General features: G+C 37.2%; 4 protein-coding genes across 4 annotated transcripts; 1 reads left to right on the top strand and 3 right to left on the bottom strand.

The window, feature by feature from the left end:
* Nucleotides 1-604: 604 nt before the first annotated feature.
* Nucleotides 605-6,503, bottom strand: C9374_004086 (uncharacterized protein; the record flags this gene model as incomplete). The annotated part of the gene is made up of 9 exons (XM_044693686.1): nt 605-1,139; nt 1,268-1,677; nt 1,755-2,031; nt 2,076-3,381; nt 3,436-3,810; nt 3,903-4,333; nt 4,407-4,456; nt 4,507-5,240; nt 5,300-6,503. 9 exons carry the CDS (start codon nt 6,501-6,503, stop codon nt 605-607), a joined length of 5,322 nt encoding a protein of 1,773 aa, XP_044549094.1.
* Nucleotides 6,504-6,962: 459 nt separating this feature from the next.
* Nucleotides 6,963-8,531, bottom strand: C9374_004085 (uncharacterized protein; the record flags this gene model as incomplete). The annotated part of the gene is made up of 1 exon (XM_044693685.1): nt 6,963-8,531. The coding sequence occupies one exon, from the start codon at nt 8,529-8,531 to the stop codon at nt 6,963-6,965; it is 1,569 nt and encodes a 522-aa protein (XP_044549093.1).
* A 1,112-nt stretch (nt 8,532-9,643) lies between these two features.
* On the top strand, nt 9,644-10,834 carry C9374_004084 (uncharacterized protein; the record flags this gene model as incomplete). Its single annotated transcript, XM_044693684.1, has 1 exon — nt 9,644-10,834. The coding sequence occupies one exon, from the start codon at nt 9,644-9,646 to the stop codon at nt 10,832-10,834; it is 1,191 nt and encodes a 396-aa protein (XP_044549092.1).
* A 166-nt stretch (nt 10,835-11,000) lies between these two features.
* On the bottom strand, nt 11,001-12,086 carry C9374_004083 (uncharacterized protein; the record flags this gene model as incomplete). Its single annotated transcript, XM_044693683.1, has 1 exon — nt 11,001-12,086. The coding sequence occupies one exon, from the start codon at nt 12,084-12,086 to the stop codon at nt 11,001-11,003; it is 1,086 nt and encodes a 361-aa protein (XP_044549091.1).
* Nucleotides 12,087-12,740: the final 654 nt, after the last annotated feature.

Here is a 12,740-nt window from a genome sequence, read left to right as displayed (position 1 = left end):
TTTTTGTAATTTTAATCATCACGGCCCGCACCTCCGGAACAAAATCTCATAATCACGTTGTTCATCATGAGATTAACAAAATTATTTGTTATTCAAACGTTTATGCATGAAGCTTTAAAATCAGCGAGTACTAGGGAATTTGACCACGTGATTTCCAACTTGGAATATGCTGATTATTGAAAATATGATTTCCTACTTCTCCAGAGTAGTTTGTTCATTGTTCTTTTTGTTTTGAAATTTATGGAGAGGTTTGGCTAGTGAAAATGATGAGGACAATTTTTTGTTGTTCAGAAGAAGGGACAAGCAGTTAGCACATGAAGGAAAAGCGTGGCACCTTAGTAACGCGCGAGACACAATCATTTGACTTAACCCTAGTGCTGATCATCTCTTGGCCAATAAGAAAAGGACACATTGATGTCCCATTTGATTTACCTTCCTCACATTAATGTTTTGACATGAAAGCCATCTTCAACACTATAACAAAGAATTGTTGCAGCGTTGGTCGTGCCACTCTTTATTCGCATGATATCAACGCACTCGTGCCTAAGTCAACTTAGTGCCGATCGTTTAAACGAACTGTTGGTTTTCACATCATGTTGCTTAATCATTCCTTCCGAACATCCTGATCTAGTGCCACAGCACGATGATTCGATTGAGGGTCAGACGAAGTATGTATAGAATGTTGATGCGTGTTATGAGAATTGTGATGACCACTAGATAAATGTATTGCGTGATCTTGCTCATGATGCACTTCAGAATGTGCATCATGATGAGAGTGATGATGCATTCCATGATCGTGGTGGTGTGCCACTAAATGTCCATCTTCAATGATGACCGATGGAGGAGCACTCGATCCAGCATCTGAGATGTCATACGATCCACGAGAGACGACATCTGAATGGTGGTGATGATGTTCATCCATCAAGTTATCATCATCATCTGCTCCCTCAACGAGAATGGTGGTCATATGACAATTCTGTGGATTTTGGTAATAATTAGTGTGTAATAGGTAGGTTGTTAACAGACCCTTGCCTTTCGCGTAAACATCTTTTCGTTCGTCAAAGTCAAACTTGGAACAGAGTCGAAGATAGGCCTCTCGTGAGCATTGAATTCTACCATCCAAACAAACGGATTCCATTCTGTCATTATTTGATCATGAAAATGTAATAATTAATTGAAATTGGATTTTCGTTGTGACTGTTGTTGATAAGGTAAAAAGAAATTGACCTTAAAAAAAACGTAAAATATTGAAAACTACATACCTCACCTTGAAGCTAAATTGACAGCATCGCCCCATACGTCGTATGCAAATTTTAATTGTCCGATCACTCCAGATACCAAAGCTCCAACATGCATTCCTACCTTTATGGTCATGTTGGTTCCAAATTGCAAATTATAGCTGTGCATGACGCTAAACATTTCCATTGCAAAACGAAGTACCAATTCAGGATGATCTTGCTGTGATTGATTGGCATGTGATGTCATGGTTTGTAATCCACCCACACAAAAGTAATGGCTTTGAATGGTTTTGATTTTTTCCAAATAATATTTGGGAATGAGAGAATCGTATCCATTGATGATGATATTTAACATTTGAACAATTTCACTGGCACCCATGTTACTACTAATTTCATTAAAATTGCAAATATCGCTGAATAAACAAGTACAATCATCCACCTGCAAATGACAGGAATGTTTCAAGTTGCGAAAATACAAAGTACATGATTCTGCACATCAAAACGATAAAAACATACCTTGTCAGCAATAAAAGTTTCTCCATTTTGCAATCGTAGAGCCACGCTTTCAGGTAAAATGTTCAACAACAGAGCCTCCGACTTTTTCTTTTCTTCGGCTAACTCTGAATCGTGTTGCTTCTCAATGGTTGCATCTCTGATGAAACATGAAATTATATTTTCATTCTCTTTTAACACTGAAACACTCAAATTGACCGTTGCTGGAAATGTTGTCTTGTTTTTTCGAAGACCAAAGATTGATAAAGTCTCACCTTGATTAGAGGTTGCATGGAGCGAGCTATTAACGTGTTATTACTTGGTATAATGAAATTAAACACAAACCTGGAAATAAACGTTGCAACTTTTCCACGAGATTCAGGTGTGAACAGTTCTTCCAACGGCGTACCTATGACTTCATCTGATCTAAATCCAAACAACTTTTGTGCACTCATGTTGAAAACGTAAATAGAACCAAAGGTTGAGCAAATCACAGCACCTTCAACAGCAGCTTCCAATATTGCCTTTTCCTTCGACGAATTGTCTAATGTTGTTCTAGCTTTTTTCTGCTCACTTGCACTGAGTGAGTAATTCATCACATATGCATGCAATAGAGGATCATTGTCCAATGTTTCCCAATGTAAATGATTAAGCATAATCCTAAATTGATGAATTTCGTTCATGTGATTGGACATGAATCGGTATATTGCATAAATAAATATAAACAGAAGTAGAATGGTTAAAGAGGACGAAGCAGCAGAAATAACCATCACTTGTGATGTAAAATGGGACGCGTATTTAGAAATGAATAATGTGGTCTTGTCTGAAATTGTAATGGAGCTATCAAATAGATCAGAATACTCTGCCAATACTTGAACAGTTGGATAAATTTGGTGGTACGCATTGTCGTTGATTTTCTCAGAAATCTTAAAGTAGGTCATTAATTTATCGAGTGAATAGCATGAAAAATCTGTTCCATTACACTCTTTCGATTGCAACAATATATTGTCCATCTCAGTACCAGTACCAGTCAACGCTTTAAAACCGTTAGTTTCTTGTCCATATCTAAAAGCATTCCAAGATATAAACAAGTCTGATATATGAGTCTTAATTTCCGTGTAAAACTGATATTTAGAGACTCCTAATGATTCATTGTCATCCATTAATAGTTCTAATATTTTAAACTTGCACCGCTCAAGTATTTGCAACACCAAATTGGCTGATTGAATTTTTTGCATTGCAAGAGACTCATTTTCAATAAAGGATATGGTTTCATAAACAATTAATACACCGCATACAAAAGTGACGATTAAGCACACTGCTACCAGAACTATCAATACTCGCTTTGTTGTTGCAACATATTCTTTTGTACTAATAATTTTGTCTTCTGTTTTGTGTTCCATTGTTCCAATAATGGTGCGTACCTCGTCCTTTGAGATTTTTCTAAATAATGAAATGATTTGGCCAAGCCTAGTTAAGGTTCGTTGCATGACAACAGTATAAATAATAACGTAAATAAAATATGCGACGGATATCGAGCACACCACAATGATGAACACATTACGTAAATATGTAATATTTTCGTTAACGTCGATGAGCAGCTGATCGCACAAACGTTCAAACGACATGGTGAAGTCTTGTCGATTAGTCCCTATGAACATGTGTAAAAGTCTTGTTGAAGCTAGCATTATTTTCAATAACTTACACAACATTAGAAAGTCAAAGTCTTCATATGTTTTGTTGAATTCACTCGAGCTCTTTGAAAGATAGTTGGTCGAAAGAGTGGTAAATTTAGTAGCCAAATCGGACACTGAGCTATTTTTCACAGTTGTTTGTACCAATGAAATACTGTCTGTCTGAAGTATAGGAATATGTATCTTGGAGCTTGTATTAAAAAATCGTTGCATCATTGTGGGTGTAAAGAGTCGCTCTTTCAAATGCTTGTGAACTTGAATCATGCTTTGAATGTTCGATTCCACCCTCTTCTTAACTTGCCCCTGTATGAATTGTGTTTGTGACGAATTTGAAAATTTCATCATTGCTTGCGCTTTTCGAATGTCTGAAATGGTTCCATAAGGTACTTGGTATTTTTAAAAAATAGTTATTGAAAATTCAATTAAACATCATGTTGAAACATTCCAACTTCACAATTTTGTTGGCAGAAATACTTACGGGACGAGATGGCACATGCTGTCATAATAAGGTCAATGTCTCGATTGTTGTTGGCAGTAATTGTTACACCTATTATGAGAATTACAGAAACACAAAAAATTCCAACAGCACACAGTGACATCAAGAATGGAAATAAGAACCTATGCTCCTCCTTCTTATTTAACGCAGCTCGAAAGATATCCTTCTGTTTTTGAGGATGATTTTGAGCGTCCCCTTGTTGGCTAGCAGATTCCAACATGTCAACATCTTCTCTGGAAGATCCTCTTCGTTTTAGAAGGTTTGGTGAAAATGTAGGCTCGTGCATTGATGGCTTTGATGTAAGGGCATGAGAGTTTCTTTTGGCAAGTAATCGTTTTGCGTCTATGGAGCTTTTTTTAGCATTCTCTTCCTCCAAAATTGTAGCTTCTTCAAATAATTCTTCTGCAATGGTGCTAGTTGTCAACATCAAGTAATGGTTAACCAAATAATTAACAACAAAATCGACTCAGTTTGCCAAATACCAACCTTTCAAATAAAAATTCGTCCAAAAATGAAGCATAACTTCTCAATACAGTCTGTGAGATGTTGCTCGAGTAAATGCATACATACAAATTTCCATACTTACCACCTCATTCCTAAAGTTGAATAACATATTCTGAAAAATGATTGAACATTCTTTCGTAACACTTTCAATTTCCTTAGCAATAAAATAGAGTTTTTTGTCATCTCCTTGGTCCATTGCAATGTTTTTCCAAAATAATTTGTATAACTGTCTTAATAATTCACATTTAGAGCGCACCATATTCGCCATGCTATCCAATTGAAAATTATTTCTTCCCATAGAGCTAGCTTTTTCAATTTCCCTACTACGTAAGTAAATGGAATAACGCAGAAAGAAATTTGAAGTTTGTTTTTGCGCTTTTTGAATCAGTACAATTGCAAACGTCACTGAGCTGTTCGTTAACACAAATTTCACAAACAGAGCACATGTAATTAATGTTTGTGCATTAATTGTTAGTCGTTGAGTCATGGCTAATTTTGTAAAAGAGTCAGCAAGACCAATATCATCATCAGTTCCCTTCATGGCAAATCTAACAAAATAATTGACATATTTGAGATCAGACTCTGTTATGGATTCAAATGATCGTTTTTGAAGGCATGTCTTGAGCAATTTTCTTCCTTTTGTTTGCACATATCTAGAATAAATTTCTGTAACAACAACTCCAATGATGCACATAAACGTGCCGCCCCCAATTAGACCTCCCACAAGACCAATTCCAATCTCCCAACTTTGTTGAGAATTTACCAAAGTTGCAACTAGCGTTACTATACCAACACCAATTCTCGCAAATGCAATTCCTAATTATACATTGTTCATTGGTCGTGAAAGGTGAAAATCTCAATCACAAAAAACATACCACCATAAAACACGTTTGCACCTCTGCGCACGAAAGGGAAATTCCACAATAACAGTGTCCCAAATCCCATCGATATCAAAATGTATGCAATGGGAGCAATAAAGTACACTGATTTCGGAATGAAAGGATGTATAATTAAAAAGACACAATTTGTGACGTTAATATAAATCATAGAGAATGGATTGTCGACAAGGAAAAAATCGTTAGCTTGAATATGTGTGTTGCAGAAAATTGTTGCAGATATGGAAATAAGGGCCAACTGAGTTATCATGACAAGCATGGATGCAGCTGCAAAAAAGCCATTCAGTGGTGACCAGCATACACGGTCAGGAAAATTTCTCAACACAAAAACTGACGCATTATTAATGGTCACAGTCTTTTCATAATCGCAGTTCCAAAATGCAAACATCATGCTGAATGTAAATGGAATTGCCAGTATAGAAATACTGCCAAAGCAAAATCTTGCAATAAATTGAATTTTGTCCCAATATCTACTTCCAATAAGTTGAGTTCTATATGTCAAATATATGGACAATATTGCTAGTAAGATGAGCATGATATAAACCACACCCACGGCAATAAAACCTTCGTATGGCATAAATTGAAAACCGAATGTTCGGGAAATGGCCACTACACTCACCACCCATTTTCCGTATTCCCCCCAATCATACTCTAAGGGAGAGCCAATGCTCAGTGTTTGTAAGGCTAGAAATAGATGAAGCATTACACTGATAGCAGTCGGAATTGGTTTGTCATATTTGAGAGAATTAATTACTAGAAAGAGTGAATTTTCCAAGCTCTTAATGAATGCTGAGGAAGTACCTCCAGCATTGCTAGCAGATTGTGCAGTTTTAGCTGATTCTTTTGAGCTCTCATTGTCACCTCTATCTGCAAAAATAGCAGATTCTGTATCCTGTAGTAACGAGTTTCTCGAGCCAGCGTGCTGGTTGGGTGCCTTTTGTGTGTTTCCTGTTGAAAAACTAGAGGCCATGGAGAATTCCGAGACACGCCTAGCCATAGCGTTACTACCTCCTTGTAGATTGCTTCCCATCGTGGTTGAAGCATCTCCCCTCATCGGATGTAAGGAATGTCCATGATGAGGCCTTTGCAAGTGTGAGGCTGAGCCTCCTCCCATATTACTCATTCCGCTTCTATTACTCCCTCCGCTCATGAGTGAGTACGATGATTGATTAAAGGCATTCATAATGATATTTTCGTTCTTGTTGAAGATGTGATAATGACACAACAATGAGCTTCGTCTTCTTCGTCCTCTCTTCTACTATCAAGAATTGTGTTTTGAGAAGAAACTTCTAAGGCTGTTAAGAGTGCCGCCAAAATTTGCTGTATTTTTTTTGATCGGTCTTAATGTTCTGAAACGACAACTCGAGGTCTTAAAAAGAGACTCACTGACTCGTTATGTCCATAGAGTGCGTGTCAAGCGGATCGTTGTGGGCGGAACATTAGGAAAGATCCGATCCACATGGCTTTTGTTACTACTCGTATCTTTCAACAAACAATGTTCACAATTATACTATATTAATAATTTTAAATATTTGTTGAAAATTAATTAATTATTCGGGAGATGATGATGGCATCGAAGAGGTTGCCCATTTTTTTTTGCTTTTTTTAATGCTTTGACAGGTTGACAGTTTGGTAGACGGAATCAATAAAGGACTTTACTTGTGGAAAAGTGGTTTTTCACCATTTGACAAAGTCGTTGTACATGCCTGATTTTTGAAATTCCAATATTCTTAAAATCTTCTACCGAGTAATCTTGAATTTGACTCATCGTTACGAGTTTTCTCTTGCGAAAGAATTTTGCAACTTGTTGTAATTGGTATTCCACGAGTACCATTTCAATTAGAGCTCGGCCTTTTAAAGCCATAGTATTCTCTGAGCACTGTTCGATCATTTTCGATAGAATCAAATTCTGAAATTCTTGAGTCTTTTTGAATTGAGGGAAAATTTCATTCTTAAATTGAAGCTCAATAGTTACTCGCAACATGTTTAAACTTTCTGAAATCTTGTCAAACATGGAACTCGCCATGGTATGTAGCAAAATCTCACTTCTTCCAACCAATGACTGATTCCCAACTACTTGTTGTCCATCCGTATTTGATTTTTCATTCATTTGTTTGTACACTACATCCAATCGATCTCTCATGGCATGATCAATATTCATACAGTGTGGACTATTCAATGACACAAATTGCTCATAAATGAGTTTAAATTCTTTAAGCTTGAGAAATTCTTCGGTCAACACAACTGCATTGGTCGCTGTGAGAATGTTTGAAATTCGAGGTGAATCTACTGGAGAATATGGACTCACGACTGAGCATGGTGTCGTTGATGCTGGATCACAGCACGAGCTCCTTCGACGATACTTCTCGCTCTGTTTGATGATCTTTTCAAAAGCTCGAACAACCTCTAAATATAAGAACAACTCTTCGTTGCACCTCTTTTTCATGAATTCTCTCAAGAGAGATCTTCCATCAGGATGATCCAAAATATTCTCAATACTGTAATAGGATTTCACAATGTTTGAAACAGATGAATTGGCAGTAGAATCTGCGAGTGGGTTACTTGTACTTTCTGTGGGTTGTATTAATGTCACATCGTTCATGGTTGTGCATTGTGAAGGAGTGGCCACATTGTTGTTGCAAGACAAGGTTGTTTCTGATGTTGTTGGCTCTGGTCGGCTTAATTCAGGAGCTGATTTTGTGTGAGAAATGGTTTTGCTCCTTAAATGTGGTTTGGGACAGTCAAAATCGTCATCATGAGATGTGGAACTGAAATTTTCTTTCGAGATAAATAAATCGAAACCGTTTTTCAGTAACTTGGAAAGCTTGAAGCGAGAGGAGCTTGGAGGTTGAGCAGGAGGAGGTGTAGAGCTTGTGTGTGGTTGATCAACAGGTTGAGAATGTTGAACTTCTCGTTCTGGAGAACGGCAACATGTGACACTTGAATGTTCTTCAGTAAGAGAAAGTTGTTTACAAGCAGAAACCTGTTCGTTGCTTGCTTGATGAGCATTTGAGGTATTCTTGGTTGGCGAAGCTTTCTGAACAAAGATGTAATTGACCTCATCAGAGCCCTGAGAATTCTCAACATGACCACAGTTCTTATTCTTGTTGTTGTACAACTCTGTAAAATCATTACTGCAATCTTTGAGCGCTTCTCCAATCATTTGTGTCACTCGATCCAAAGATTCCATTGTTGTCGAAGATGACTCCATGAGTTCTGCTTCATTAAATAGTGGAAATTTGAATCTTCTCGAAAATCGTTTTTGATTCACAACATTGGTGTTGACAGTGGGTGGACCGAATTCATCCAAACAGATCACATTACTCTCCCAACTTTTTGTTTTGGAATTTGTTGGAGAAGATTTTTCAAAATTCGTTCGAAATCATCCATTGTTGGAATGAAAGCGTTACTTTTCGAATGAGTTGACAAACTTCTTCGTTGGGGAGATGACGGCTCATACGGATCATCATTCCGACCACTCTTATTCATCGGAGAGGAAGACATGATGAAATCTTCGACACAAGTTCCAGCTGAATACAACAATCGCATCGAGGTCATGTTTCAATTCGTCGATTGGTTTCAATAAGAAGTAAATTGAATACTTTTTCTTTCAGAAAACTTACGGTTGCAACAATGATCCACTAGAGAATGTGAGTGTGTCTGTTCACCAATGAAGAGTGACTAGATAATTTCTTATTTGAAAATAATTGATGGGTTTAGAAAGCAAACAGTAAATTTTGGAGGCGAGCGGGTGTTGACAGGTATTATGACGATTGGAATCAAGTCATGAATTGGCTAAATGGAGTATTGGCATGATTGTCATGAATGACATGAAATAGATTTAGTATGATCTTGAGAGGTGTTGTATGGCGTTGAGCGGTGACAAATGTGTAAACTATACTATGATATTTGAAATGTATGAATTTGGAATACAATTTTGATTCATTTGCAGTAAGGCTCTTTCATGTTATCCAATTTGGAGCAAAGTCATAACTTGGAATGAGCAGGAACATTATGAAAAGGAAAAATTGTTTTATTGTTGCTTTTTTTCTATGAGCACTCGATTGTACAACACAGTGACATCATTGAGTAAAAAGTTGATGTTGTTCTTTCACACATCATTCTTCTTTCAGCAAAATGAAAAAATGAAACGCCAAATTCGTGATTCAATAATTCTGCAAGATTTGAGCCTCTGTTCATGAGGATGAATTTATTCGTGATGAACCCTCTCGGAAAGAATCCAAGAGGGACGAAAATAATCATGAATGGCATCATTGGTGTTATGGAAAATATCAGTTGGAGTTTAAAAAAACGGAACAAGGAATGGAATTAGAGGACCAATATTATGAATCCTTTCAGAAAACAAACAATCATTTACCAAGGCATTTTATTATGTTTCCATTCCAAAGCCATGTGCACTATTCGGAAATGATTCCTCCCAAGTTACATAACGATTATCAAGAGAGGTTTATCATTAATGTGGTTCAATTAATGGACGATTATTATTTATTTCTGTTTGATCTTTGGCAAGAACGTTGGATCGAGCAATCGAAATGTTCATTTATTTCGGATGAAGGCGATGAATCTACATTTGGAATTTTCTTTTTTGAAAATCATTCACCTTACTTTTTACTACTGCAATATGATGCCAATACTAGCATAAGCGGTACAATATTTAAGATTGATTTTAGTTTGAAAACAATCTCACTGTACAAAACTGTTGAAGTATTCATTCATCACAACAATTTCGCCAATAGTGATTTTATGCGAGTCCATTCTACCATTTTTAATCTTGGGAGAGCTACCAAAAATAGTGTGCAAGCAATTGAGCAAGTTTCATTGACAGATCTTTCCATAGACTACGAGAAAGTGTATGGCAAGTCCAGGCCTTCCAGAAATGGCTCTCTCTTATGGAAATATAATGAACAAGACAATTGTGGATGTATTATTTCATATGGAGGTCTTCAAAATCACTGTTATCCAAGCGATTTTATTACACGAGTTGATTTTTGGAAAGGAACAGATGATATCATTTCCTATCAAGTCAACTGTTTGCCATTTGACAATTGGAGGGATTTACTCTCCTTTTTTCCAAACCCAGTTAGTTATAATGCAGTAGGTTTGATTGGAGGAAGATATCTGGTGAGCATTGGAGGCACAGACATGGGTAGAAAAGTTGAGACACACAATTTGTGTCTTTTCGATTGTTATCTTCAAGCATGGGTTGGAGTGTTAGAGCCAGAACAAGATCCATTGAATGGTATAGAAGACGAGGAGGAGTTGACAAGACTATTGAGATTGAACGGAAGATTACTGTATTTAAGGAATGAAAACAAGTTCATTTACTTTGGAGGGTCGAGAAAGTCTTACCTTCGTTCTTTCGATGCCAATTTCCACACGATCAAAAAATTGGGATATTATGAAATCAAACTTCCTTCATCCGTTATTACACCTTCGTTGGTGTTTACTTTTCCATGGAGAAACTTTCATGATCTGATGATTGTATTTAAATAATAATTTTGAACAATAATCCCAAAAAGAGTTGTTCAATAGCCATAGATGTGAGGCGATTTATGCGAGGCATTGTAATCAAGTTCCTCTGTGGAGGATAAACATAACAAGACAACATAGCGGACGATCGCTTTATTGAATAACGACAACGATCCATGAACGAGCGTGTTTAAGCACTTTGTTTCACACCATTCACGTTCACATTGACCTTCAAATAAATTCCTCTTCTTCCACCTCTTCGGTAAGATCTCATATAAGTTCCTCCATTACCACCATTGTTGTTGTTGAAATTACCACCAGAAGAAGCACCACTATTACCTCCAGTAGAGAATGAAGAACCTCCTCCAACAGAATTTGAACCGCCTCCTACTTGTTGTTGTTCACTACCACTACTACCAGCATTTCCTTGTTGTTGGAAGGATCCTCCTTGTTGTTGTTGTTGAGAAGCTTCATTGGATGACGAACTACCTCCACCAGAAACTTGAGAAGTTTGTTGGAATGATTGTTGAGAGGATGATGATGAAGAAGATCCTTGAGTTTGTTGTTGTTGGAATGAACCTCCTTGTTGTTGTTGTTGAACAGCAGGACCTTGAGTGTTACCTCCCCAAGCATTTTGTTCAGCTACTTGTTGTTGTTGTTGTGGTTGTTCAGCAGCACCAGCAGATTCTCCTCCTTCAGAACCTTCAGAACCTTCACCTCCAATGACTCCCTTCACCTTATTTCGAATATTGTTAAACTTGTCCTTGAGTTTACCAAACTTGCCCTTAATATTATTGAACTTTCCTTTCAACTTGCCAAACTTTCCCTTAATATTGTTGAATTTTCCTTTCAACTTGCCAAACTTGTCTTTGAGTTTACCAAATTTACCGCCAGTCAATTTGTTGCCCCATTTACCAGCAAGTCCTTTGAGTTTTCCTTTGAGTTTACCTTTGAGATTTCCAACAAAGTTTTGTTTCAAGTTTTTGAATTTGTTGACTGTGTTTTTAATCTTCTTGACCTTGTCGACGACGGCTTTCACTTTTTTGAACTTGTCAAAGGTGGATTTGAATTTGGCCATCTTGGCAGCGATGGCGGCTTGTCCTCCGGGTACGACCATGGGTGCAACGAATTTGGCGACCTTGATGGCCTTCTTTGCGAATTTCTTCAACTTTTTGCCAAATTTGGCTTCGGTTGGTGTGAAGCATGTGGTCAATAGAATGGCGAGTAAAAGGACCAAGAGTGCCGATTTGAATGTGAAGAATCGTGTGGGTATCATTTTTTTTCTAGATGTCTGTTGCCTGAAATTGAGCCTTGTCAACTCTGTGGATGACTTTTGACGTTTGAGCCGTGAGAAAAAAATCAAGAGCTGGAACCACATGGAACTTGGCGCGGGTCACTCTTTTTGGGTTCGAGTACGATAGCAGTCCTCATTTCGAATCGTAATCTTTTTTTTTTATTTTCTGTGGATGAAATGTCACCCGAAGAATGTTTTTCTGATGTTCATGAACAAAACTCTAACTTACATGGTTCCAATGAGTGTTAATGTTGTGGTTAACCAGTTGACAGAAATTGGTGGTGCGACAGTTTGTGGTAACCTTGAGGAAGGACTTGTCTTCAAGTGTGTTGCAACTTGGTGTGTGAGCACTATTAAGGTCGAAATAACTGTAAATTGAGATATTTCAACATGACATCATGCATGATATACAGATTTTGTTAGTCGTGGTCATGTTTAGCACAAATGTACTTGATGACTTTACTAATGGCTCTTTTATCTCTCTTATTGAAATGCTTCTTGAAACAAGAAAATCTCCCAAGAACCGGTCAAAGTCATTCAAGAAAAAACCGTCATCATTAATAACATCAAGTTGCTGAAACATGTACTTTTCATTATCTCTTCGACATGATTTGTTGACAACTGGCGTCAACAACA

The sequence above is a fragment of the Naegleria lovaniensis genome, assembly GCF_003324165.1.
Source record: "Naegleria lovaniensis strain ATCC 30569 chromosome Unknown tig020, whole genome shotgun sequence".
NCBI classification, from domain to species: Eukaryota; Heterolobosea; class Eutetramitea; order Acrasida; family Naegleriidae; genus Naegleria; species Naegleria lovaniensis.
This window is presented reverse-complemented; position numbering and strand designations above follow the sequence as displayed.